Source organism: Micrasema longulum, unplaced genomic scaffold, assembly GCF_059751315.1.
Source record: "Micrasema longulum isolate JH-2025_06_02 unplaced genomic scaffold, ASM5975131v1 h1tg000418l, whole genome shotgun sequence".
Lineage (NCBI taxonomy): Eukaryota > Metazoa > Arthropoda > Insecta > Trichoptera > Brachycentridae > Micrasema > Micrasema longulum.
This window is the reverse complement of record NW_028277618.1, coordinates 351,687-378,016: the sequence shown is the minus strand read 5'-3', so window position 1 is coordinate 378,016 and position 26,330 is coordinate 351,687. Positions and strand designations below refer to the sequence as shown.

The following is a 26,330-nucleotide window of genomic DNA, read 5'->3' as shown; positions in this document are numbered from 1 at the left end:
ATGTATGTACGTTGTTTGTATGTGATTTGTACATATAATAATTGCTATTTTCATGTGATGGTCAAGTCAAGTTAAGCAAAATGTTTGTAATCTTTATGCGCTAGCAAATTCTTAATATTGACTATGGTTTTTTTTCTATTTTGCTTTGTTTATTGTATTATTTTCGGTTTCGGGTTATTTAATTGGTTTTCGTGTCTATGGATTGTCAAATTTTTAATGTAATTTTATAATACCTTACCTTCCTATTTTCATGTACTTAATCTGTTTTATTTCTTTCTTCAGTATTATTTTTATGACTTGTTTTTGAAGCTAGATTAGAAACGCTTGATTTGTTAGCAATAGGGAGCTGGGTTTTGACTTGTAAATTTTGTCAATAATGTCTCTTTAGAGGTGTGTTATAGTCGCGAGTTTGCGGAGATAATTTTGCACCACTGCAAGATACAATGCAATGTTTAACTCAAAATACAATGTGCAATTCCGATATGTGTAATATTATATAAATGTACTTAACAGCAATTTTGTTGGATAGTTGAATTTATTATTATTAATGTAAGTGAATTATTAAAAGTATTCTTTTTTGCAAATATTTTATTGTCTTAACATAAATGGAAGATGTTATTATATTCATTGCATTTGTATTGAAGATTGGAGGTAATAAAACTGCAGTAATTATGTTCGTCTTTTATTATTCTCCAAATTCAAAAATAAATTAATTCATACACTCAAAATTAAAACTATATTTATGATAAGTCAACAAATGAGTCAAATACGACGGTTGATTGATATGCTCCACCCCCTGACCTGCTTCGAGTTGACCAGTCCAGCTGATGTAATATGCATTATGTAGCCTAATATGCCTACATGTAAAATAACGATCGACAAGTTAAAACCTGTAAAAGCTTAGTTACAACAGGGCGCTGACCACTGCAAAACACCTTTTGCACTAAGACAATGCTCTAAGCACGCAAGGCGTTAGTGTCAAAGGCTGCTATTCATTCACGAAGCTGGGTTTAAATTGGTTGCACACTCCATATCCTTACCTAATCCTGGCCCCCCTGGTGAGTATAGAAAGTAATTTGTGTACGACAATAAGGTCATGTTCTGTGTAGGCAGTCAGCAGGAGTCGGACAAATGTAGTACCAGGAAGCTATAGAAATGTTGGAGAATCATTTAAAGAAGTGCACACAAGTCCAGTTGGATTTTGTTAAAAAAGAAGATACAAAAACGTTTTCTCAGCCACTTTGAAATATGTCAGAGGTGGAGCATATTGATCAACCCCTGTAAAATATGGGGCATACATATCAGCTTAAAAACTACCTTTAATAATTATTTTTATTTATTACCATGGTCCAAAGCTGGACCCACATTTAGTTTGAGATTCGTAACAATTGGGTATTTTTAAAATTTAAAATCAATATTATATTTTTCGGTTAAAATATTAGTAATCATCATCATTCCCTTTTCGCACTTAATGGTGATAGGGCGCTGCATTGGTACACCAATCGCAGCGTATCTCGATCATTTTTGTAACATGAAGGTAAGGCGATCAGTCTTACGCTTCAGGTACCAATCCAGGGATTATGAAATATTCTAGTTATAAAAACACCCTTTTAAATAGTAATCAACAATATTAAATATACAGGGCGCTGCAGATTGAAAAAACACCTTGCTAGAATGAACCTTTCCGAAACTTCTAGATGTAGGTTCTGCAGTGCAGATGAGGAAACACCTATACACATTCTATGTGAATCTGATGCTTTACATCATAAAGGGAGCCTCATCCTCGGGGACCACTGATTTAAACCTGAGGATGTTAAAGAGCTGCCTAATAGCCCGATACTTTACGAATCTGGGCTCGGAGGGGTAGATTTAGCAAAATGTTAACTCTCGCCTTCCACACAGTAGCCACGCCCTTTACAGACCTGGGCTTAGAGGGCGAGAATTATTCACGGGGACCCGTCACAATAGATCTTCACAGGTCGCAGTGACGTCAGGAGCTTGCATAGCACTGACCCCCACCACTTAGAAGAAGACAATGCAGTTAAAAATGACAAATTTGGTAAAGCAGATTTAACTGAATGCTGTTTTACTCGTGTTTTAGCATGAGAAAAAAATTCAATCGCATGTATCCTATATCATAGGATATAGATCCTATAGATACATTGCTGAGAAGGGGAATATGTGGCGCGGATTATATTGACTTTGTAAATAAATTTGACTGTGAAAAGAATGAAGCCCGATTATATAATAAACACGTTTTATTATGTTTAATGATTATAAAAATTATAAATAAAATTTGACATAAATTAAGAGTAAGTTTCCTACTTCACCGGTTTCATCTGCCAGAGGCCATCGTTTAAGTAATGGCAGTTCTCCACGCCGACTCCTTTGTTTACTTTGGCGCTGGAAAACATTTAACATAATTAGTGACCAATTTTGAAATATCAAGAGTCTTGGTGCCGTTACCTAGGGTCGTTAGGGTCTAAAAAATAGCGTCCAGTAAAAAAATACATTTTTTGCCACTAATGGCATAAAAAATATTTTTCAATTTGTAATTTTAAATTCCCGCAAAAACGGTCATTGCATTGGCAACGCCCCTATAGTTCTTAAAATATAGCTTGATTAGATTGACAGTTGTCAGCAAAAGTGACGACATAACTTTGTAGTAATTTATATTGACACAAGAAAAATCATTCGTATCTGGCATGTTAATTTATTTTTTTGATACAATGATTGACATATAAATCAACATAATTATATAATATCAGCTTTCAAACTGAAAAAAAACTAAACTAAACCTAATTATTAACGACGTTCTTACAATGTTACATCATTTTGCAAAAATGTTAGAGATGGGACAAATTGATCAATGTAAATCGATCGAATAAAAACATAATTCAATCGATGTTGTTCATGAAAAAAGTATAAATGTCTTATTTTTAGGTAAATAATTGTCTTAAATGCACTATATTAGGCTTGTTTTTGCGTGTTCATATCAATTTTCGGAAACAGAGTTTCGGTACATGATCAGTGATCAGTGATCAGTAATTTCCCCATCACTAGTGACATTAGTTTGGCAGCTGTCATTTTAATCAAGCTATATTTTAAGGACTATAATACGTCACAATACATGTTCATTTTCCACTGTGTTAATTCAATGTTCTATTCAAGATTTTTTAGAACATCGTCACGAATCTTGACGTCACAACCATCAATCATGTCACATTTTTCTAGTGACATATTTTTTTAATGTTTTATTTCTTAAAGTTATATATAAAAACATTTCTCTACAATAACCATATTAGTTTTGAAAATACAATTAATTATTCAAAATCCATTTCGTACATTTTTATCGATACTCGTAGTATGTGATATTTCCCTTTTGCAATCCATCAGCAATGGGAAAAAAATCAGGGCAGTTGGGAAACGTTCTGCGTCCCGCTACTTTGGCATTTGAACGGTTAAGCGTTGGTTTAATAACAAACACTGAAGTCTGAAAATGGACACAGCAGCCTCAAGGTGCGGCCGTGGATCTAGCTTGGACATGTAATGCGGACGCCTAAGAAGAATAGGGATCTGAACTGTCTCTTCTTTGCACTCCGTTGCCGTAAAAGGCTGTTGATAACAATCTTTCAGCCGTGTTCGGCTAAAGTTAGGGACGCGGAACGAGGAAGTTCAGTGCAACGGGAAATCGGATGTAAAAAAATGCTCTCTTACGCATGGTAAAAATTAGAGCATTAATCTGTACGTCGAAGTTTCTTGAAAATGTATGAAAGAAATAATAAAAATGGTTTTGGTAAAAATAAACTACTTTGAACGACGTCACTAGTTCTCCAAAATTAACCCATTGTCATTACAGAGTGTTGTGATACATTACCGGGAAGCCAACCCACCAATCAGGACAACTCACCATAAAGAACTTGTGACATCACAGGCGGAGTAATTTCAAAATCATAGTGCAAATAATATGAAATATAACTTCCTAATTGACATCGGAGAAGGTGAGAATTTGTAAATTGTAAATAAGGTGTAAATTTTATATTTGAAGCACTAACTTTGTGGTTATTCATTATAATAAAATAAATAAAACAACTTTGTTTTTAACAACTGTTCTGTTTCTACCGACCGGTTTCAAAGCTAAACAAGCTTCTTTCTCAAGGTATACTTAAAACTAATGAATTCTTTACTGCCAATGAAATTAATAAATTAAGTATTTTTAGATAAAGATTGACAGGATGGTAATGTGAGATGGATACGTTCGAAACTAAGCGAAAAATAGTGGTTAAAAGCAAAGTTGTTTTATATATTTTCTTATAACAATATTTATACTTACATGTCATCAGTTGATAGAGTAGTGAATCCTACGGCCAGGGCGTGCTGCTTGCCCTCGGCCATTATGGCCACAACTGTCCCCTTATCGGAGGAGGTCATCTTGGCCCCCGGAGACGTGAGGCCGGGACACATGATGTTGGCTCCCGACAGGACGAACCTGATAGCGCCCTTGTCCACTTGCTGCATGGGGAGGAAAAAGGGATCTGAAAAGATTGGTGAATGATTCGTCAGTCCCTAAGACAATACCACAAAAATCAACAGATGGAAGAATCAAAGTAATATTTTTTTTTTATTTAAACACTTTACATACATATACATAAGGCAGTGAGGAACGGTGATTTTATTTGCAGGTAAGCTATAAAAAAATATCTAAGTAATAAAATATGTTAATATATATGTACTATGAATTGCTATTTTTTCTGTGGTTCTGTGTGATACAACAACTCTCATCTATGAAATCAACTCAAACTACATAACTTCGTGATATATTATATTGTGTAGCTATATTATCCATTATGAATTTAACACATGACTTATATAAAAGTTTATAGCTCAGTCAGTATTAGATATTCTCATAAAGATTGAAATGTCAACTGGCCAATTTGCTCTAGAAATTAATAATGCCAAAAACGGCCGCATCGAGCGCCACGTGTGTTGCGAGTCATATGTCAAAAATATAATCTCATAGAAAAATAGTCCTTGAAATAATGTTAAAAATACTGTTTTCCAAATCGAGAATCTTCAAAGAATTTGTGTAATTGTAAAAATCCTGCTACTGATTTTAATATGTTCAAAATGTAGTTCACTTATTTGTATGTATGTATCCTGAAATTGAATGATATATAATAATATCTATTATCTAAGAATATGTTTTTTTTAAATGTAATAAACGCAAGTTAATATTATGTTTTTCATTACCGAAATCCAGTGAAAATAAACAAATGGGTCCAAATTATAAAGAATTCTGGGAAAGAATCTGATTGGGATCCACCAAAAACTAATTTTAACATTAAAATACAATTTTTTTATGAACAAAAAATGAGTATCCTCCATTTTTTGGTAGTATATGCATGCTCGTTGAATGCAGCCCTGGTTTAATAAACTAACTCGGTAAATATGGGTACGTTTTGCGTCATTACTTAAAAAAATATTTTACTGTCGTCTATGTATTCTATGTACGTCTATGTATTAATATGTCAATGGATATATATTACAGTACAGGTAAACGTCGTTTTGCGCCGGTTCGATTTACGCCGATTTACAATTACGCCAGTTGGTGCCGGCGTGGGATTCCCCGGTTCGGCCGACACCAGGCGAAAGTAGGCGCCGCGATTTTAATAGCAGACACACTTTTACACGTTGTTTTATTCTATTACCGTGTACGCGAGCAGCCTATTGTGTGTGTGAAATTATTTCCGAGTTAAAGGTATGATTATATTTTATATTTTATTATTATTAAAATTGAAAGAATATTCAAATATTTGTAGTTTACGTTTATGATTCTGCAAGAAAGGAAGCAACAATCTAAGCAAATGAAATTGGATGTTTTTTTCAAAAAAGAGTGAGAATTTAATTTAGTACCGACGAACTTGTGAGTTAGTATTTATTATAAAAAATCATTATTTATATCAAGAGATTATTATTTATTTTGTAAACGAATTTAAGCTGCATTTCTTAAATACATTTTAAATTTAATTAGAATATACAGGGTGTTCATTAAACCCTGTCACATCCGAAACCACGATGATCAGTATGAGCAAGAAGACATATTGGCACATTAAAATATTTTTTTAGAACGAATAAAATTTTTAAAAATAAAATATCAAAAAAAGCAAGCGGTTGCTTACTTCTGCAGGGGAAAAACGAGGAGGGGGAGGGGGAATCTGATACTGCGCCGTGCTCCCCTCACTTCTCCCCTGCAGAAGTAAGCAACCATTTGTTTTTTAATATTTTACTTTAAAAAAATTTCTTCGTTCTAAATATTTTTTTTAATATGCTCATATGTCTTCTTGCCCATACTGATCATTGTGGTTTCGGATGTTACAGGGTTTAAATAACACCTGTATATAGAATATGTATTAAATAAACATGTTAGATTCTTCTTAAAATGTTTACACGGAACCTAACCTTATATCTTCAATTATATTTGTGTTCATTTTACGCCGGTGTCTCTCGAAACGGAACCCCGGCGTAAAGCGACGTTTACCTGTTCATTGTTTCATGATCTGTGGTCAAAACTTGCGAATGTCAAAATCTTTCTAAAGTCGTTTTTCTCAGTTTGACGTATTTAGACGCACTCTAGACGGGGCGGGGCGGGCGGTGTGACATATAAATGAATAAACATACATTTATGGAGCAGTCGGAGGGTTGGCATCCACGGACCCTCCCTCTGCCTGAAGAACAGTAACTCTCCCGTACTGTTGACCATTATCTCTATATGATCATGGCTGAAACAAAAGAAAAAGAAAGAATTTTCAATTAATAATACTTATATTTTATACGGAGTTGTTTGCAACTACGAGTACATACGTAGGTACTAACTATATTCCGCGTTTACATTCTTTAGCCAACAAATTTACTTGTGATATAGACATTTTTAATACAACAATTATTCATTTTAAAACGTTCTTAAATGCATTGTTTAAAACTAATTATTAAAGTCGTCATAAAACTTTCTTTTTCACGCAACTTTTTCTCTGTTTTTGATGTGTATTATCTTATCTCTTTCTAAAGTTAATTTATCAAATATTTTTGTGTACCATATATTATTTATTTATTTATTAATTTACACACCCTACGGGCTTTTACATTTATTAGAAATACATTCAAGTGCAGCAGTGAAACATAAGTATGTACATTTAGATAAAATTGAAGAAACAAAATAAAAACTAAAAGATACAATAATAAGTAAAAATAAGGAAATGTACCAACATAAGTATATGGGTATATAGAAAGATTTATTTGCTACCTACTGGGCCCTGGTTAAGATGTTGCAATGCCTACCGTGGGTGACAATATTGTCCCGGCCCCATAATAACACCTGAAATGTCCTCGTGTGTGCAAGTGCCTTTGATATTCTTACCGCGATCGCGAATAAGTTATTTTTGCGATCAATAACTCATTAGCATCCCGCGAATCAGACCATTTCGAGCGTTCATTCGCCAACAGGCAAAAGGCGCGGTCTCACTGGTTTACAAATATATTTTTTCATTTAATCTTATCATGTATAATCTAGTGCTGGCGCGTTCGCAAAACTTACACAGACACATTTTTCAAATATAGAAAATTAATTTAAAAAACTTTCATTTTCAATTTAAGTCAAATATGCTGTTTTTTTTCAATTAATTTTTGGATAAGAGCAAAAAAAACTATCAGTTTCTTAACTAGACTAGATCTTTTCTTAAATTTCGTACATTTCTAATAATATTATGTGTTCATCATTATCGACAAAATCAAGAAAGGATCTCTGCGATGAGCGAATGGACAGCGAAAGAATGGCTAAGAATATTTACAGTGCGAATGTTGATGGATGCAGAAACAGAGGAAGAGCGAGAAAGACATGGCATGAACAAATCCAACAAATACTTAAAAGATGGACATGTCAAGAGTCAGAATAATCGGCGCGCGTGCATGAGAAGATGTATTAATGCAAAAGAAGCGAGATATGTATGCAAATATAGAGTGATGTGGCGTTATATCCTCTGCTTACCCTTGCGGGGAAACGGCGTGATAGTTTGTTGTTTTTGTTGTTATTTCGTATATTTATTTAATAACGTGTCGCTCCCAAAAACAAAATCTGCCGAAAATAGCGGCAGAAAACTAGCCTTTTTACTATTTAATTCGTCGAAAATGATAGACAAAAAATATCATTAGAAATAAATTATAAATAAAAAATGTACTTGTGTAAAAATAAATGAATATATTACATTTTATTAACCCATTGTATTTTTTTTTCATATACCCCCTATAATCCAACACGGATTTTGAATAAAAGATAGCGCATTTAGTTAAAATTTCATTTTTAAATCAACATCTGTAGATTTTAAATGCGTTTGTGTAAGTTTTGCGAACGCGCCAGCCCTAATTAATCGACCAGTACGTGTTACAATGGACGAATATAAAAAAAAAAGTTTTGAGATAACACGTTTTCAAATTTGCAAACCTCGTGGAAATTCAAATAAAATTGTAAATATAAAGGAATTTGCTTAATGTAAATAGCCTATAATGCTGTTTATTAGTTCCTTAAAATGGTTTTCATTTGGAGAATTTTATCAATTTACCGACGATATGCATATATCTGACCCGCGTCAAATTTGTTATATTTTATCCTTAGCAATAAACTTTCCACGATACATGCTCGTGACATACATTAGTGATATCGATTCGATATAACATTGACATTGTTAATGGCACACATATCTGACCCCAAAATACATAACATTATGAATACCAACTACTGAATATGTATGATATATATATAAATGATAGTCTAACGATTAACCTCTCCGAACCTGTGAAAAATATCCGCGAGTTTCCGAGGCTCCCGGTACCAGTGCCTCGATTATGAACGCTATCTTCATCTGTATATATCGAGACGGTATACTTAACTTCTGTACTTCTGTATCTTACCTCGATATGTTCTACCTTCTTGTCATATTGACATCATATGATCGAAACTAGCCAATGGAATGACCGCAAAGTCCGCGTGCCTTACGTCATTAACATTTTAAATATTTCTCATTTATATTTTAAATAGGCTTCTGTAATAAAAAGTGCTCACTTAAAAGCGATTATAATCTCCAATAACCCCCAATTCAAGCTTGCAAAAAATGCTCGCTTGAACATGAATTTTGCATGACTTTTGGAAATCACCTAAACGGTACGCTTAACGATCGTCTATATATATCTACCGATCGACTACAAAGCCGGCTCCTATAACGTCTCGATACATACACTCGGAAAGATAGTAAAAAATATAATAACTAAATAATTTTTTTAGAGTGGTAACTTTCTGACACATATAATCTGTGTCTGACGCGTATAATCTGTATTTGACGCATATAATCTGTGTCTGACGCCTAGATACTCCTATTTGTTAATAGGACAGAACCTAGCGACATTATTTTCACATCTAGGCGTTCGTTTTATCAAAGTGACGGTCATGTCGGATTTTAATTTGACTTCAAAACTTACTTATTATTTTTACTTACTTATTTCTCTCATATTTTTAATAGGCTTTTAAGAAAAAAAGTGCCAACCTCAAAACGATTAAAAAATGTAATAAATCATAATTAAAGGAAAAATTGCTAGGTGGGGCAAAATTTTTGACACTTTTAATGCGTAGATAAACGTATCGAGGGGTTCTAGACCCGTCGGTATAAAACGATGTACTTACATCAAAACTTGATGGTGGGTATCGGTACTATACCTTTGTAGTCGGTCGGGAGACTTTTATCTCTGTAGGATTCAATATTATGATGATTTACAAAAAAGTTATTGAAAAAATATGCTACCTGGGGGGTACCCCTTAGGCTCGGAAAGGTTGATAAATCTGCACACGCTCTGCGCAAATAATATAAAAAAGAATATCAACGATATTTTGAGTATATCTAAGTGTTTGTAGACAAAGCTGGATTTTACTCCGCGGGAGTAATTAATATTGAATTCCATCGCAACAGAGAAATCGTGGAAGTTCTCTGTTGCAATGGATTTCAATATTGATGAAGAAGGGAAGAAAAATCCTCTATTGTCTACACACATTTGGACATACTCAAATCGTTGTTGATTAAATTAAACTGACTGGCATAAAAAGAGGTATACAAATGAAGTATTTTCAGGCATTGCCCAGTAGGTGGAATAATTGAATAATATAAATCTCTCCTACATCAATTAGTTTCAACTTTTTTATTTAACAAAAGTCAACACATGGAAAACTAGAGGAAATGTGGATGTTTAAACATAGGCAGAATGGTGAGTGTCACATATTGTGTAAAGTGCCAAGGACAGGTCATAAGTAATGTAAATGCCTAGACTACCATATCTCTTCTCAATTATTTTTTTTTAATATAAAGTATTTTTAATAAATATAATGGAAAAAATATAAATATAAAATTTTTAAAAAAATAAATATATAAAATATTTTTAAGAGGGTTTCGAAAGTGGGTATAAACCTTTTTTTTTTCTTTATAGTAAAGCCTCTTACCAAGTTCTCTCATATACCCTTTTCAATAAAAATACACGTTTTAAATTACATTTTTTACTTACGCACCCACACACACGCATCCTCACACATTCATATACACACACATAAATACAAACCTCGAACACATACAATTTTGTAAACTCTTTTCTTCTGTATTATGTATTATTAGATCAACAGTGGATTTTTTTAATCGTCTAGAGACGTACTACTAGAGTATTGTTAATAAATTTCTACTTATTTTTTATGTAATAGCTGTAAAAATCCCAAAAAAATAAAATTAAAATAAATAAAAATAAAACTGCTTTCCCTTTCTGCCGCTTGATTTGTAATTGGTCACTACAGTGGTACCTTCAGTTACATACTATCGTCGTTTTATTTTCTAATTGAATATTTAATCTGGCCTGGACACAAAATAAATAAATAAAACAAAATTAAAGATGTTTTTACAGCGACCATTGACACGTTCGTTCTTCTAGACCGCGCCCATATATTATTGGGCTCGTATATTCACGAATAAATATTTGCCTTTAATTTTTATGAATCCAAGGCGATTCGCTAGTTCAAGGTTTGTAATATCTTGATGGATATAAATTGCTTGGGTTTGACGAAATCAATAAGTTATACATGTTCTTTAAATATCGATAAAATTTTCGATAAAGGCATATCACAAATTTACAGAAGGAATCCCATGGCCCCGATATCATAAAATTTATATCACATTTTTAAAGTAATAAAGATCTATGAAATACTGTCCAACATACAATACTTTTTGGCTCAAAGGCAGCAATATTATATAGACCCGAGGGTATATAACCTTATCCCAGATTCGTGGAAATGTGGTGGGATTGCCAGGCTGAGGAAGGTGTTGACTGCATTTTTAATCCATATTGGTCGGAGGGAGTCAGAGAAATTGTTATCCGACGTAGAAGGACGTAAGTTGGGTTCTTGTTTTACTAGTAATGACTTAGGACTTAGGATATAGAGATTTCGGTATTATTTATGTTTTCTCTGGATATTTATTGTTTACTTTTAAGACTGATAAAGCACACATAATGATACAATTGTAATTATTTTTTAATATTATTATAAAATACATAATTTACTGTCTTTGAACGGGGAAGCTATCCCTAGTTAGGTAGTTTAGATTAACCAACAGCAAAAATAAAAAAATATTTATGTTTACTTTTACTACTTAATTAATTTGTTGTATAAATAATAACTTGTAAATTGCTGTAATAAATATGTAAAAATAAATAAATAAAAAAAAATAAAAAAAAACAAAATTTTTATTTTACTTGAAAATTTGTAATTTTAAATTCCCGCAAAAACGGTCATTCCATTGGCCACGCCCTTAATACGTCACGATTCATTTTTATTTGTTCGCGGCCATTGAAATTTGTTCAGAACATTACCACGAATCTTTACGTATCAACAACCAAGGCCAAACACGTCGCATTTTTCTAGCCACGTGTTTTTATTAATTTTCTTTTTTACATGTATGTATGTATATTTCTCCACAATTTCCATATTGATTTTGAAAATACAACTAAAACTAATTACTCTAAATCCATTTCATGTATGTATTTTTATCGGTATTCGTAGCATGTGATATTTCCCTATTATAAAAATAAAATTGAAAACATATATTATTTTATATTTTATTTAAACCAATCGACAGGTTATTAAAACTCTTATGGACCCTTATACAGACAGCTACGAGTAATTTCAAGAGAATTGTCGGAGAATTTATTTATTTATATATCAACGGTTCAAAGAACCTTTTACAATAAAAAGTTTTACAGAAATAATCACAGCAGTGAACAATTCATTATGTAATATATAATATGAAATATAACTACATAATTCAACTAAATAATTAAAACTAAACAAATAAGTATTTTTTTAGTTTTAAAAAGTGCAAAAGAGTAAAAAAAGAAACAGAAGAGATGACAAATAAAAGATAACAATTAAAGTGAGAAAACCTTATGTTCTAAATATAAATATAGCAAATTAAAATTGAGAATAATTTAACATAAACATAAAGTGACTAGTATTTAGCTAGGTTATTACCTAATAATGAAGAAGAAAAATAATGCTACAATAAGATTTTATATATAATACGTTTTTTGGATCCAAATGAAAGCTTTAATAATCTTAATAACACCTTTATTTTATCAGTTAGTTGGAAGAAATTGAAATTTGGCAATAAATCCACAAATGTATAATTTATATATAAAGAGTTAGTCTCTTTTTTTGGAGAGTTACAGTAACATTTACTAGATGTGTAAAAGTAGATATGTTTAGAATTTTACAAAAACATGTACTTTTTATGAAATTTATTAATTAAAAAAATAATTAAAAAAAAAAAATAAACAAAAATACGTAACCAAAAAAAACAAAGTTAAATTAAATAATATATTTTAAAATAAATTCATTCCTTTTCTAAAAAATAACGAGTGAGATTACATTTTAATGCATTTACAGAATTTGTATTGAAAATATCAAATATTTTTTCGAACTTACTCGTATTTCCATACCTATGTATTCTGGATAAAGATGAATGCATTTCGAAGTTGGTACGAGAATTGTTACTGCTTGTCGCCAGTTTAAGTTTATGTTAATGGTATTTTAAAAATTTTCTATTTGTTAATATACTAATAAACTAACCCTAAAATATTTTTTAAAATTATATTATCAACGCTATAATTTTTTTAAGTTTTGAATTTTTTTAATTACTTCGCGCGTGACGCCTAAAGTTCTCTTGCCCTTCTTCTCGGTGAGTTCTGCTGATTGGTCAGTTGACCTACCGTAAACCGGAAATCTACTACAACTCTCTTATCATTGGTTGATTCGGAAGAACTAGTGACGTGATGCAAAGTAGTTCTTTTTAGTAAAACCTTTTTTTTTAAATACATTTTCTAGAAACTTCGCAATACAATTTGATGCTCTAATTTTTACCGCGCGCAAGAATACATTTTTTATATCTAATTCCCCGTAGGGCTGAAGTTTCTCATTGCGTGTATGTATGTAGTGTAATATATGTATACAATAACCCTTAATATATATTAACATATTACAACAGAGATGAAGAACATTTAAGAGAAGGTAATATAGAAGTCTAGGCATCTACAGGGCTTATGGCCTGTCAATGGCTGGTTTAAGTGGCCACTTTACACACTGTGTAACATTCACCATTCTGCCTATATTTGAACATCTATATTCCTTCAATTCTTCCATCTGTTGATGTTTGTGAAGTTAAAGAGCTGAAACCTTTATTTATGCTGGTGAGATTCATCTAATTGAATTATTTCACCTACATATCATGTTAAATAATATTTGTTGTTTTAAAGACAGTGTCGTTGAAATGTCTTCCACGGCGTTGTTTAATCTGAGGTCTAATTTTTATTAATTCTTTCATTAGATGAGCAAAGTAGGGTAAAAAAATTTACTACCCTGGCAACACTAACGAAATTTCCATTTCGTTTCTTCAACAATCTGACAGATGGAAAAATAATTCAATTTGTAAGTAATTTATTTGTTATATACACATTCATTTGCAAATTACAGATGAAATGTGATTGCCTCCTGTTTCTTTAAGATCCTAGCAGTATTTCTAAAGTTTAAAAGGACACAACACGGCATAGTTGAATTCAAATCAGGAGTTGCGTACTGAGCGACGCACAGAGGAGTATTACCAGTCAAAAAGTGCGCGAAATTATTTATTGAGGTTTTATGGCAAAATATGTTTTAAAAAATAAATAGTTTTATATTCATTCTCCTAACTAAACGCAAATATAATATACTTTAAAGAGTTAATTATGTACTTGGGTTTCATAATTTAAGTAAACAAAAAATAGGTAATTTTGGTATTTATTTTAAAAGCACAATCAATTATAATAATTTGTCAAAACGTAAACCTACTCATTTATGAGTAGTTGAGTCGCCTTCTGTTTGATGTGCGTATGCGGTTTCTGGACTATTCTTAATTCTATGATTCAAATATCTATTCATCAAACTGCCCTTTAAACCCGAAATGTGGTCATATTTACGAACAAATGCGGTCGAATTTTAAACAAATGTAAATCACGTGTTAATATTCATTTGGAATATGGAATACATTCAAATTTGAATCGTGGTAATTAGTTAATTGTTCAGACTGATTGAAATTGATAAGATTTAAATAAATCACTCATATTTTCGAAATATTGTAAACTGATAAATAACAAATATATACCTATACGCATTATATTGCATAATCATAAAACGTGATTTTTTGCTGATATAATGTTAATCTTATCTTTTTAACCTTTTAGACAATTAATTCTTGTGAATATCAAAAATATTTGGCATATAGAGGTGATGTACCGAATATGGCATACGTCCCTAATACGAGACGACAGCGTTTCTTAAAAACTAAGCAAGCACGTCCCCTATAACCCACTGTACCCACTTCCCCAGCGACCGACCAAAACGTCTTAGTGCACGCCAGGGGCGAATCGTACAAATAAGAGATTATGCTCATCTTACCATTATATTTGACTTTCGATAATAATGTTTTATAGTGACTATGTTTATGAGAATAAACAAAATAATTGTTATTTATTATAGATCACCAACACAGTTTTTATATTCCACCAAAAAATAAAACAATGAAGCGCGCCCAGCGCCCAGCCCGTTCTTATTGAACGATGAAACTAGCCGATTACCTCAGCATATTCTTCCATACAAAAAAGTACACTATATTTTACATCTTTAACCCAGTCAGGTTTCTTAGTACTAAGACAAGCTTGGAGATTGCAAAAAATATTTGAAGATTCTTTATTTGGAAACTAGTAGTTCGAACATTATTTATAAAGAACTATTTTTCTTTGATGGGATACAGTTGACATATTACGTATCACATAGGACATGTGGCGTTCAAAGTGGCCATTTTTGGCATTATTCATTTTAAAAGGAATCGGCCAGTGCTCAGTGTTGGCATTTTAATCATAATGGAAATATCCGCCGAATGTCATTGTGGTATTTTTTAATCAACTTTTGTGTAAGTATTGTATTAAAATAGTGTAAAATAAAGCTACGTATATCGCGTGGTTAATAATCATTATTGTTTGAGTTTATTTTTACAGAACCACGGAAAAATTACTCATTTATAATTATATTACTTATATATTATGTACTTATATGTAGGTACAAATGAATGATTTTTTTTTGTAGATTACCTATAAAATAAATCACTGCTAGCCACTGGTACACGCCCAGGTGCCAGACGCACAGCAAAGCGTCAGCGACAGTGATTATGTTTTTGAGCTTTTCTGATTTGATATTTACATATGTTTCACTTTATTACTTTTCAATATTTTTTCTCCACAAAATTATCAACCTTTTACAGATCGACAATATTAAAGTCTAAACTTTATGTTTTCATAATGTTTTAAAGTTAAATTCAAGTAATTTTTTTACTGGGTATATATTTGTTTGTACTGATTTTGTTCCTAATATGGGATATCTGGGCGACTCTAATATGGAGTACTGTCTGAAATTAGGAACATTGTTTCTTATACGGAATTCTAGTAGAACTTAATTTATTTATATTTTCCAGATTCTCGACTCCTGGCCCAGGTTATGACTACTTGACTACCAACTTTACGGTTATTAACCAAATTTAATAAATATTTTGTTTTTATTAATTTTTTAAAGCGGAAGAAATATATCAGGAGCAAATAAAGGCGAGGAGGTAATAAATTAGCGTTACTCACCATTTGACTATCTTGCACGCCTCTTTCTTGGGTAATATAGAGTCCACGTGACCATCCAAGTGGGGATACGTCTCCAACAGTTTTGTTCTGATTCCCTTCTGTACTGACGACTTCAGTTGCTGCACTCCGGATACACTTTCTTTCTCATCAAACCTGAAAAAAAACAAAAAAATAAATAAACGCAACCTGATATTATTTTTGTGATATCATCGGAGATCGAACCCGAAACCCTCGTGCAAGAAGCAATTCTATTTGTGGCCGTTTTCGCACCACAGTAAAAATCTACCAGGCCCGATAAAAAAACATAGGGTGGATTGATTTTTATCGTATTAGAATCAATTATTTTATTTATTTAATGGCACATAAACGCACGATCCAGTAGTGACCTACAGAAACAAGATTTTCAACCGGAACCGAAACGAATTTCGGCTTTTGTTCTATTTTCGGCCGAAACTTGTTTAAATAAGTTAACGGCCACAAAGTCACAACTTTTAACATGATGCGTGTTGTCTGGACCTCTAGTCTATACTCGGTCGAAACAAAATGCCGATTATTCAACTCTTGTATAATGCCAGTACTATTTAACTCTTGTATGAGGCTGACTAATTTCCGCTCGATTTCCTTTTGATTTTTTACCTGCGAGTAGAAAATAAACAAAAAAAAACGAAAAAAAAACGTATCCTCCCTCTCTCATTTAACCGGGCCGTAGTGTGGATTGGGAAGATACGCGTGAAATGGGCCTATAAAATAAAACCATTACCTTTGAGGAGTGTTTTTGACTCAATGGTACATTTCACACGAATCGTTTAAATCTACACGGCACGGTCAAATTAATGTGAATTGACATTTATTATATTTTTTAATATATTTATTTATTAAAATACATTAAAATTTTTAAAAATGGGTGGAAATAATAAGTAATATAAGGAAAGAATCTGATTGGGATACATAAAAAACGAATGTTATATATAAACATTTAAAAACAAACTTTTTTTATTCACAAAAAAATAATATCCTTAATTTTTTTTGTATATGCATTCTCGCATACGCTCTTAACTTCTTTTTCTACTTAACATATTGAAGATTTTAAAAGCTTTAAATATGCCTATCGCAAAGTTCATTATTTTGCTGAAAACCGCACGTAAATCGGTTCAGTAGTTATTTAGTGTATCGAGGACACACATACAAACATTGCCTCTTATATTTATTTATTTAAAGGCAGTTTAAACAAACAAACAAACAAACCATCACGCCGTTTCCCCGTAAGGGTAGGCAGAGAGGATAGAACGCCACAACACTCTATCTTTGCATACAGATCTCGCTTCCTCTACATTCATACATCTTCTCATGCACGCGCGCCGATTATTCCGACTTTTGACATGTCCATCTTTAAGTATTTGTTGGATTTGGTCATGCCATGTCTTTCTCGGTCTTCCTCTATTTCTGCATCCATCAACATTCGCATTGTAAATATTCTTAGCCGTTCTCTCGCTGTCCATTCGTTCTACATGTCCAAACCAGCGCAGAGCTCCTTTCTTGATTTTGTCGATAATGCTTGTCTCAGCCTTACATAATGTACGGATCTCAACATTTGTGCATCTATCGTACATAGTTTTACCACACATTCGCCTGAGAGATCGCATTTCGACAGCATTCAGCTTACTTTCATCCCTGTTTTTCCAAGTCCATACTTCGCTCCCATACATCAGGGATGGGACCAGGACTCCGTTGTGAACTGCCAATTTTGCCTCTTGTGACAACCATTTATTTGCCAAGGTCGATTTAAGTGCACCGTTCACTCTGTTCCCGGCACTCACCCTCCTTTCAATATCTTTCTCAGTCATTCCATCCCTAGTGAACATACTTCCCAGATACACAAATTCCTCTACTTGTTTTAGTATAAGTCCATTCACAGTGATTTCACATTTAGTCATACTTTCATTTCTTTCAAAAACCATCACATTCGATTTATCGACATTCATCAGCAAATCGCTTCTCTTGCATACATCGTAGACCTTTGTTACCAAGAATTGCAGTTCCTCTTTGTTATTAGCAAGGAGTACAGCATCGTCAGCATACAAAAGACAATTGACTTTTAAATCACCCATTTTTGCTCCCATTCTTAAGCCTTTCAGTTCTTTCATGCAGTTATCGATATACACGTTGAACAGCCATGGTGACATAACACATCCCTGCTTCACTCCTTTATGAATGTCAAACCACGATGTGTATGATCCATTTACCCTAACACATGCTGTGCTGTCTTTATACAGAGAAGCAATAGCACGTGTTAGATTTACGCTTACTCCGTACTCCGATAACACCTTCCATAATTTTTCTCTGTCAACTCTATCAAACGCTTTTTGCAGATCGACAAATGCGAAAAGCTTTTGGTTTTTAGCAAGAAATTTTTCTGTCATGTTTCGTAAAGCAAATATTTGATCCATACATCCTCTTCCATTCATAAAACCGCTCTGAATATCCCACACTCTATCCTTTGTAACTTTTCTTACTCTATCAATCAGTATTCTTCCATACATTTTGCCAACAGCGCTCAAAAGGCTGATTGCTCTATAATTTCCGCATTCTACTCTTGAACCTTTTCCCTTGTATAGAGGCATAACAACAGCCCTTCTCCAGTCTGGAGGAGTGTATTCCTCCTCTAAACATCGGTTGAAAAGTTTGTGCAGCCATACAAAAATTATTTCACCGCCCGCCTTTATAAATTCTGTAGCAACATTATCAAAACCTTGCGCTTTTCCATTCTTCATATATTTGGCAGCAATTCTTATTTCTTCCATTCTTATCTCTGTCGTACCATCATATGCATTTAAACTTACCTGAGGAGGTGCTGCAGTGCTTATATTTCCTGTATGTGTTTCATACACCTCCTCAAAGTATTCCTTCCATCTTGTTTTTATTCCACTATCATTTGTCACCATTTTCCCATCTTTTCCTTTTATAGCTGTCATACATCCACTTTCATTACTGTTTCGGGAATTTTTCACCGCTTTCCAGAATATCTTTATATTTTCTTGGAAGTTCTCGGTCATTTTGATTCCCTCTTTTTTTTTCAACAATTTTTTTCGTTCACACACACCTTGTTTCACTCTCTTCTTACATTCATTATATATGCTTTTTAATTCTGCATACCTATTACCAATCGCTTTATTCACTGTCAGCAGATTTAACCATGCTTCCTTCTTTTCTTGCACTAGTTTTTTTATTCCATCGTCCCACCAAGCATCACCTTTCTTTCTTCCTTGTTTCGTTATACCGCATATTTCCATAGCAGATTCACACATACCATTTTTCAAACATTCCCACATTGCATCAATACTCATATTTTCCACACATTCATCGATCAGTTTAAGATTTACGGCCCTTTCAAATTTATCTTTTATGCAATCATTTTGGAGTTTTTCAACTTTGACTCTAGAAGGCGCCTGCATTTTGCGGGTCTTGGACCGCCATCCTTGAAACAAGATTACCCTTGATACCACCAAGAAGTGATCTGTTTCCATTTCGGCTCCTCTGTACACCCGCGTATCAACTGTTACAGGCCTCAATCTAGAGTCAATGACTACATAGTCGATAATAGATCTTTCATTGCCTCTCTCCCACGTATACTGGTGGATTTCCTTATGATCAAAGAACGTATTTGACACAAAAAGATTCCATTCCAGGCATACTTCTAGCAGTCTTCTTCCATTATCATTCTGTTTTCCATCCCCGAACATGCCTAGGGCTGACTCCATCCCGTCTCTTCGAGTTCCCACCCACCCATTCAAATCTCCCGCAAGTATTACTCTCTCACTATCTTTTTTTCCATTCATTACATTCATCACACTTGTCCAAAACTTATCCTTCTCAGATTCGCAGTCGGAATTCACAGGAGCATATCCTATTAATAAAATAATACTCGTCAATCCAATCTTGAATCTGACAAACATAAGTCTAGAACTTATAAGGACATACTCTTTCATACACTCTATCATTCTGGGCGATAGAAACGCGGCAACACCCTGGCAGGCTCTGTCTGTATCTGGGACACCTGACCAAAGAACCAGGGCGTCACCGTGTTCCATCGAACCGCTTCCTTTTTTCCAACTTTCCGTTATACATAATATATCTAAACATTTATTCCTCATCACATCACACAATTCGTTCATTTTTTTCACCCATGCGTCCCCTTATATTCCATGTCGCAATTCTGCATTCTTGCGTTTTCCTCCTCTGTGCGCCCCCACGGAAGGAGCGACCTGACGGGTTGCGAGCCTCATCCAAGTTTATTACACATTATTTGAGAAATAAGTATTATATATTAGATAATAGCATATTTATTAGGTAGTGTACAATTCTTCATTTCTTTTTTCGAGTAAAACAATCAATCGACTCAGTACATCACTATTTTAGACATTTTACTATAGTTGAAGTTCAACTCTGGTTCAAATGTCACGTAGGTACTTCAATTTTACGGAATCGTTCAACTTATACCTGCATATATATTTGTATTAATACGTATAATACGTCACATTATTATCCGATTTCCAAGCAATTGAGTTCATAACAAACATAACGTGATCAATATTTCTTCATAAAAATAGTAAATACGCGGAGTAACTAGTGACGCGCATAATCGATCGTGATCGGTAAAAATAATCGAATGATTATAATAAATTAGAAAAATATTTATTTATTTATTTAACAAATTTACGGACAATGTCCAATTTAAACAAATTATATAACGAAAAACAATAATAATACAGTAACAAATAATAGAAGGAATACAATAAAGAAAAGCAAAGACAAGTTAATACCAAAAATATTTTGAGTCTGTCCAAATTTTTGTAGGCAAGGACTGGATTTAACTCCCTGGGGAGCTGTTAACATTAACATATTACAACAGAGATGAAGTATATTTTAGAGAAGGTAATATAGAAGTCTAGGCTTCTACAGGGCTTATGACATGTCATTGGCTGGTTTAAGTGGCCACTTTACACACTGTGCAACATTCACTATTCTGCCCATATTTGAATTTTTGTAAACAAGGACTGGATTCAAGTCCCTGGGGAGCTGTTAACATTCACATATTACAACAGAGATAAACAATATATTCTAGAGAAGGTAATATAGAAGTCTAGGCTTCTACAGGGCTTATGACCTGTCATTGGCTGGTTTAAGTGGCCACTTTACACACTGTCTAACATTCGCTATTCTGCCCATATTTGAACATCTACATTCCTTCAATTAGAGAGAAGACGTATAAAAATTGAAAAATAAAAATTTCAGGCGTTGCCTAGTATGATGGTGAAAAAATTAAATCACATGAATCTCACCCACATAAATAAAGGTTTCAGCTCTTTGACTTCACAAACATCAACAGATTAAAGAATTGAAGGAATATAGATGTTCAAATATGGGCAGAATGGTGAATGTTACACCGTGTGTAAAGCGGCCACTTAAACCAGCCAATGACAGGTCATAAGCCCTGTAGGTGCCTGGACTTCTATATTGCCTTTTCTAAAAAGTTCTTCATCTCTGTTGTAATCTGTTACTAAATGTCTGTTTTGTTTTTCATAGTTGCAGTGCAATTAAAGCATTTTCTCATTACATACAACATAATATTTCTGCGTAGCCTCGCGTCTGATCATGGTGACAATCAGTTGAAGAAAGAAGGCACCAAGGAGGGTAATAACTTATGAATTGAAATGCCATTTTCTTCACACTTGTATCGTGTATGTTTAAATATACGTCATTGGTTTCAATTCATCGATTGTTAAAAGATTTTTTTCCATTGAAAGTTTTAATTTAGATTTAGAAGATTTTAAAAATATTTTCTGATTCTGAAAAGAGGAGTAGAATAATAAGTTCGCACATTCATTCAGCACTCATAATCGGTTATAACTTAACCGAATATTCAGATATTGAAATAACATATTAGGCGCGTCTCTAGTACGAATACACTAGCGTGGTACGTCACGAGTTTTTTGTGCAAGCGATACAATCGCCTGGTTGGTAAAAATATTTTCATTCACGGAGATCCGCGCGTGTTAGTACAAACAACTGAATGAAATATTTTTAAATATTCATTAAAATATACATTCAAAGCTTGGAATTTTCTATCGTTTCAATTGCTTACTAATATTGTATTAAGTTTACATTTATTTATTGATCTCGAGTGCGTGATCTACTACTATCCGTGACCCTGTTATAGGTCCTGTCGGATATACTAATCTAGTGGCTTCCAAGAGAAATTTCAAAGCGTTTGAAAAGTTTTGTAATCATTTCGGCAAATCGATCATGTTTGATCAATTTAATCCCAGTTAGTGAAGAATTAATTTGTCTCTTTTCCTTAATCCAATGATGTGACGATTGTTTTCTTTCAGCACAAATATACTAAGACTATCAGACTGCAGAGAGCTCCCTCGGGCAGCTTTTCGTGTTTGGCAACGAGTATTTTTTTCCTTGTATGCGGGCACCGCCAAGGAAACTTAAGTCCTCAGATGCGGTGTGCAGTATGTGGTGGGCAAGCTGTTAAAAAGTCCCTAGACTGGACTGTAGCGTAAAACTGGTCATTTTTAATTCACGCAACAAATTGTCAATAAACGCAACATTTTATGTACTAATCTTGTACCCTATGCACGATGATTTTTTTTAGCCGAGGGTATAACTTATACACGTCTTAAAATGTTGAGATTTTCGACGCAAATTCATAATTAAAAGACAAAACTCATGAGAGACAAAAAAACCTAAAAATATAATACGTCTTTAATATTCATATCGGCCATTCAACAGCATTAAAATTTAGCGAAAACACTGAATATTTACAACTAAAACAATATTCTTAAGAAAAAAACAATAAACATAATTCCATAAATAAGGTTTGAACTTAACTATTATGAACCGGGTTGTGATCCCGTGGCAGTATTGTGGACTCACGGACCAAAGGTCTCAGGTTCGAATCCCACTCTACAACAACTCGATTTCCATTTTTCCAGCAAGTTTTTACGACTTTTAAGAAATGGTTTGAAAATTTAAGTATTTCTCTTTTAAAAAAATAAATAACTAATTTTATTTTTTAAAACTATTATTGAAGGCGTAATTCATTTAGTCTAGAATTTAATAAAAATATGTCAAATTTTGTGTGATATAAAATGCTTTTATTTCTGTTTAAATACAAAAAAATAAGTTTTTTTTAAATACCTACCGTTTCTGTTCAATTCATTAGAACAAATTTTAAATAAATACTCTTCGCATTTATATGAGTACCAATGTACATAAATTTGATCTTAATTTCAAAAGGCGTAATCTGCCAGTCGTAGCCAATTATATTTCTAATAAAATAAAGAAAACCACTTTGTTTTTAAACCACTATTTTTTTTTCCACCGACCGGTTTCAAAGCAAACAAACTCCTTCGTCAAGGTTTACGTATTTATTTTATTCATGTTTACTAAATACTACACGTGGAGCTAACAAATCAAGTCTTTTTTCCCCTAAAATTAGACAACTTGAAAATCTTAGAAATCAAAAAAGATATTTATAATAAGAAAAAAATAATCAATAACCAAATAAACAATATTTATATTAGTCCACTCCTGTCTAGTTCCAAAAGTATTCATCTCAAATTACCACCCTTTTAGGGGAAAAAAGACTTGATTTCTTAGGTCCACGTGTAGCATTTAGTAAACATGGGACAAAATAAATTAGGAAATAATTCATTAGTTACGTAAACCTTGACGAAGATGCTTGTTTGCTTTCAAACCGGTCGGTGGAAAAAAATATAAAATTAGTGGTTAAAAACAAAGTTGTTTTATTTATTTTATTATAATAAATAATCACTAAGTTAGTGCTTCAAATATAACATTTAAATTATATTTCTGTTACATAAAACTTTAAAGTATATTTTTTACACCAGAAACTTTAAAAATATATTGTTTTTATTTACTATATTTTTTAGTGACGTGATTTCAAAAGAACGGCGTTTTAAATTGCAACTTCTTTCTTTTTATCAGACTTAGCCTTAAGACACAAGAGGTGTTTAAAATATTTAATGGCTCTCTTTGAAATTGACCTTGCTCTAGTTAAGACAGAAAATTTTAAAACGGCACATAATTAATGTTTTGTTAAAAATAATAACTATAGGATAAAAGATTTACAATGCAAATGTTGATGAATTCAACAAATATACTTGAAGATGGGCATGTCGAAAGTCGGAATAATCGGCGTGTGAGCATTAGTGCAAGAATTTAAAAGAACGCGATCTGTATTTATTTATATATACGCCCAATGGGCATTTTTAAGGACATATTTCGACATGGAAAATTATTATAAAGAAAAGTAGAAAGACACAATGGTATATAGTAGACTTGATGGGAGTGAAAGCGGGAGAGAGGTGTTTATAATTGAATTTGATTCAGTGATCGTTTGAAAGAAGACAACTTGTTATCAAAGAAATCAAGACTGGTGTGGTTGTTGGAAGACCTAAGAATTCTGGGCACAGGGGAATGAAAACCATAGTTAGTTCTGTGGTATCGGTATGAACAAGTACGTTTTGTCTGAGGTTTCTAGTTGGGATATTTAATTTTATTGAGCTCAGTAGTTTAGGCGTATCAAATAGTGAGTTGAGAATTTTAAATAGGACTAGAAGGTCGGATTTATTCTGACGATCTTGAAGATAAGATATATTTAAGCTAGTTACTAACTATATTGGTCTCCGGATAAGCCCAACCTCCAGCTTATCTTTTTTAAAAATTGATGTTGAACTGATTCAATATTTTTGATGTGAACATCATAATATGGAGACCAGATAACAGAGGAATACTGTAGGTGCGGGCAAACTAAGGAACAGAGGAGAGTTTTAAGGGTATTGATATGTTTGAAGTCAGTTGTGCTTCTGTTAATAAATCCAAGGAGTTTTCAGGATTTATTAATAACATGTTCAATATGAATTGTATTATCATTTAGTATTGTGGATAATATAGTATATATCCACCAATAACAACTTATGAAACCAAAGCAATAGGGAAATATCACATACTACGAATACCGATAAAAATATATGAAATGGATTTGGAATAATTAATTGTATTTTCAAAATCAATATGGATATTGTGGAGAAATGTTTTCATACATAAATGTAAAAAAGAAATTTAATAAAAATGCATTGCAGAAAAACGCGACGTGTTTGGCCTTGGTTGTTGTGACGTCAAGAAAATGGGTACACGATGAAAATTATACAATAAAATAAAGGTTTCCACAGTTATGGAACGAGAAGTGGAGGTGATTTCAGAAGGTGAGACTGACTACAGCTCAAAATAACATTTACTATGAAGGTATAAAAATGTTTAATGAGTTGCCAGAAAGTCTCGACGAAGCTGAAAGCATCTTCGCTTTTCGAGTGAAATGCTATTTGCATATTAGGGATAGTGATAATTAATTTGTTTGTTATGTATTTTTTTAGAAATATTTAATTTAGGCGTATTTAGTATAATTGTTAATCATTATTACTGTTATACTGGTAAGTAAATTTAACTTGACTGTAAATTTACATCTAAAAAATTAAAGTAAATAAGTAGTATTAAGTGTATGTCCGTTTTTCATCCCAAACCATTGCCGCCTTAGCTTTTTAAACAATAAACAATATGGCTGATTGTCCGGTCAGCTGGAATGAATGAAAAATATGCCAACAATGTTTGAGTATGTCCAAATGCTTGCAGACTGGCTGGATCTCCTCCCTAGGGAGTTATTCATTTTTGCAATAAGTTTAAATATGAATAACTCCCTAGGGAGGGAATCCAGCCAGTCTGCAAGCATTTGGACATACTCAAACATTGTTGAATTAACTACCTGGTAGAAGAAGAAGTATAAAAATTGGAAAATTGTTTTCAGGCGTTGCCTAGTAAGTGATTTGGTTCAGCCGGATGAATCTCACCCGCATAATAAAGGTTTCAGCTCCTTTACTTCACAGAAGTCAACAGATGGAAGAGTTGAGGAAATGTGGATGTTCAAACATGGGCAGAATGGCGAATGTTACAAA

At 32.9% G+C, this 26,330-nt stretch overlaps 1 protein-coding gene across 1 annotated transcript in view; it reads right to left on the bottom strand.

The window, feature by feature from the left end:
- Positions 1 to 669: 669 nt before the first annotated feature.
- MCTS1 (malignant T-cell-amplified sequence 1 homolog) overlaps positions 670 to 26,330 on the bottom strand; it is a 49,598-nt gene continuing 23,937 nt past the window's right edge. The window contains exons 2-5 of the mRNA XM_088226279.1: positions 16,291 to 16,443; positions 6,679 to 6,779; positions 4,334 to 4,535; positions 670 to 2,403 (exon numbers count right to left, since the gene is read on the bottom strand). Coding sequence (XP_088082405.1) covers positions 2,322 to 2,403; positions 4,334 to 4,535; positions 6,679 to 6,779; positions 16,291 to 16,443 — 538 coding nt within the window. The 3' untranslated portion in view covers positions 670 to 2,321. The remainder of the gene's footprint in view (positions 2,404 to 4,333; positions 4,536 to 6,678; positions 6,780 to 16,290; positions 16,444 to 26,330) is intronic.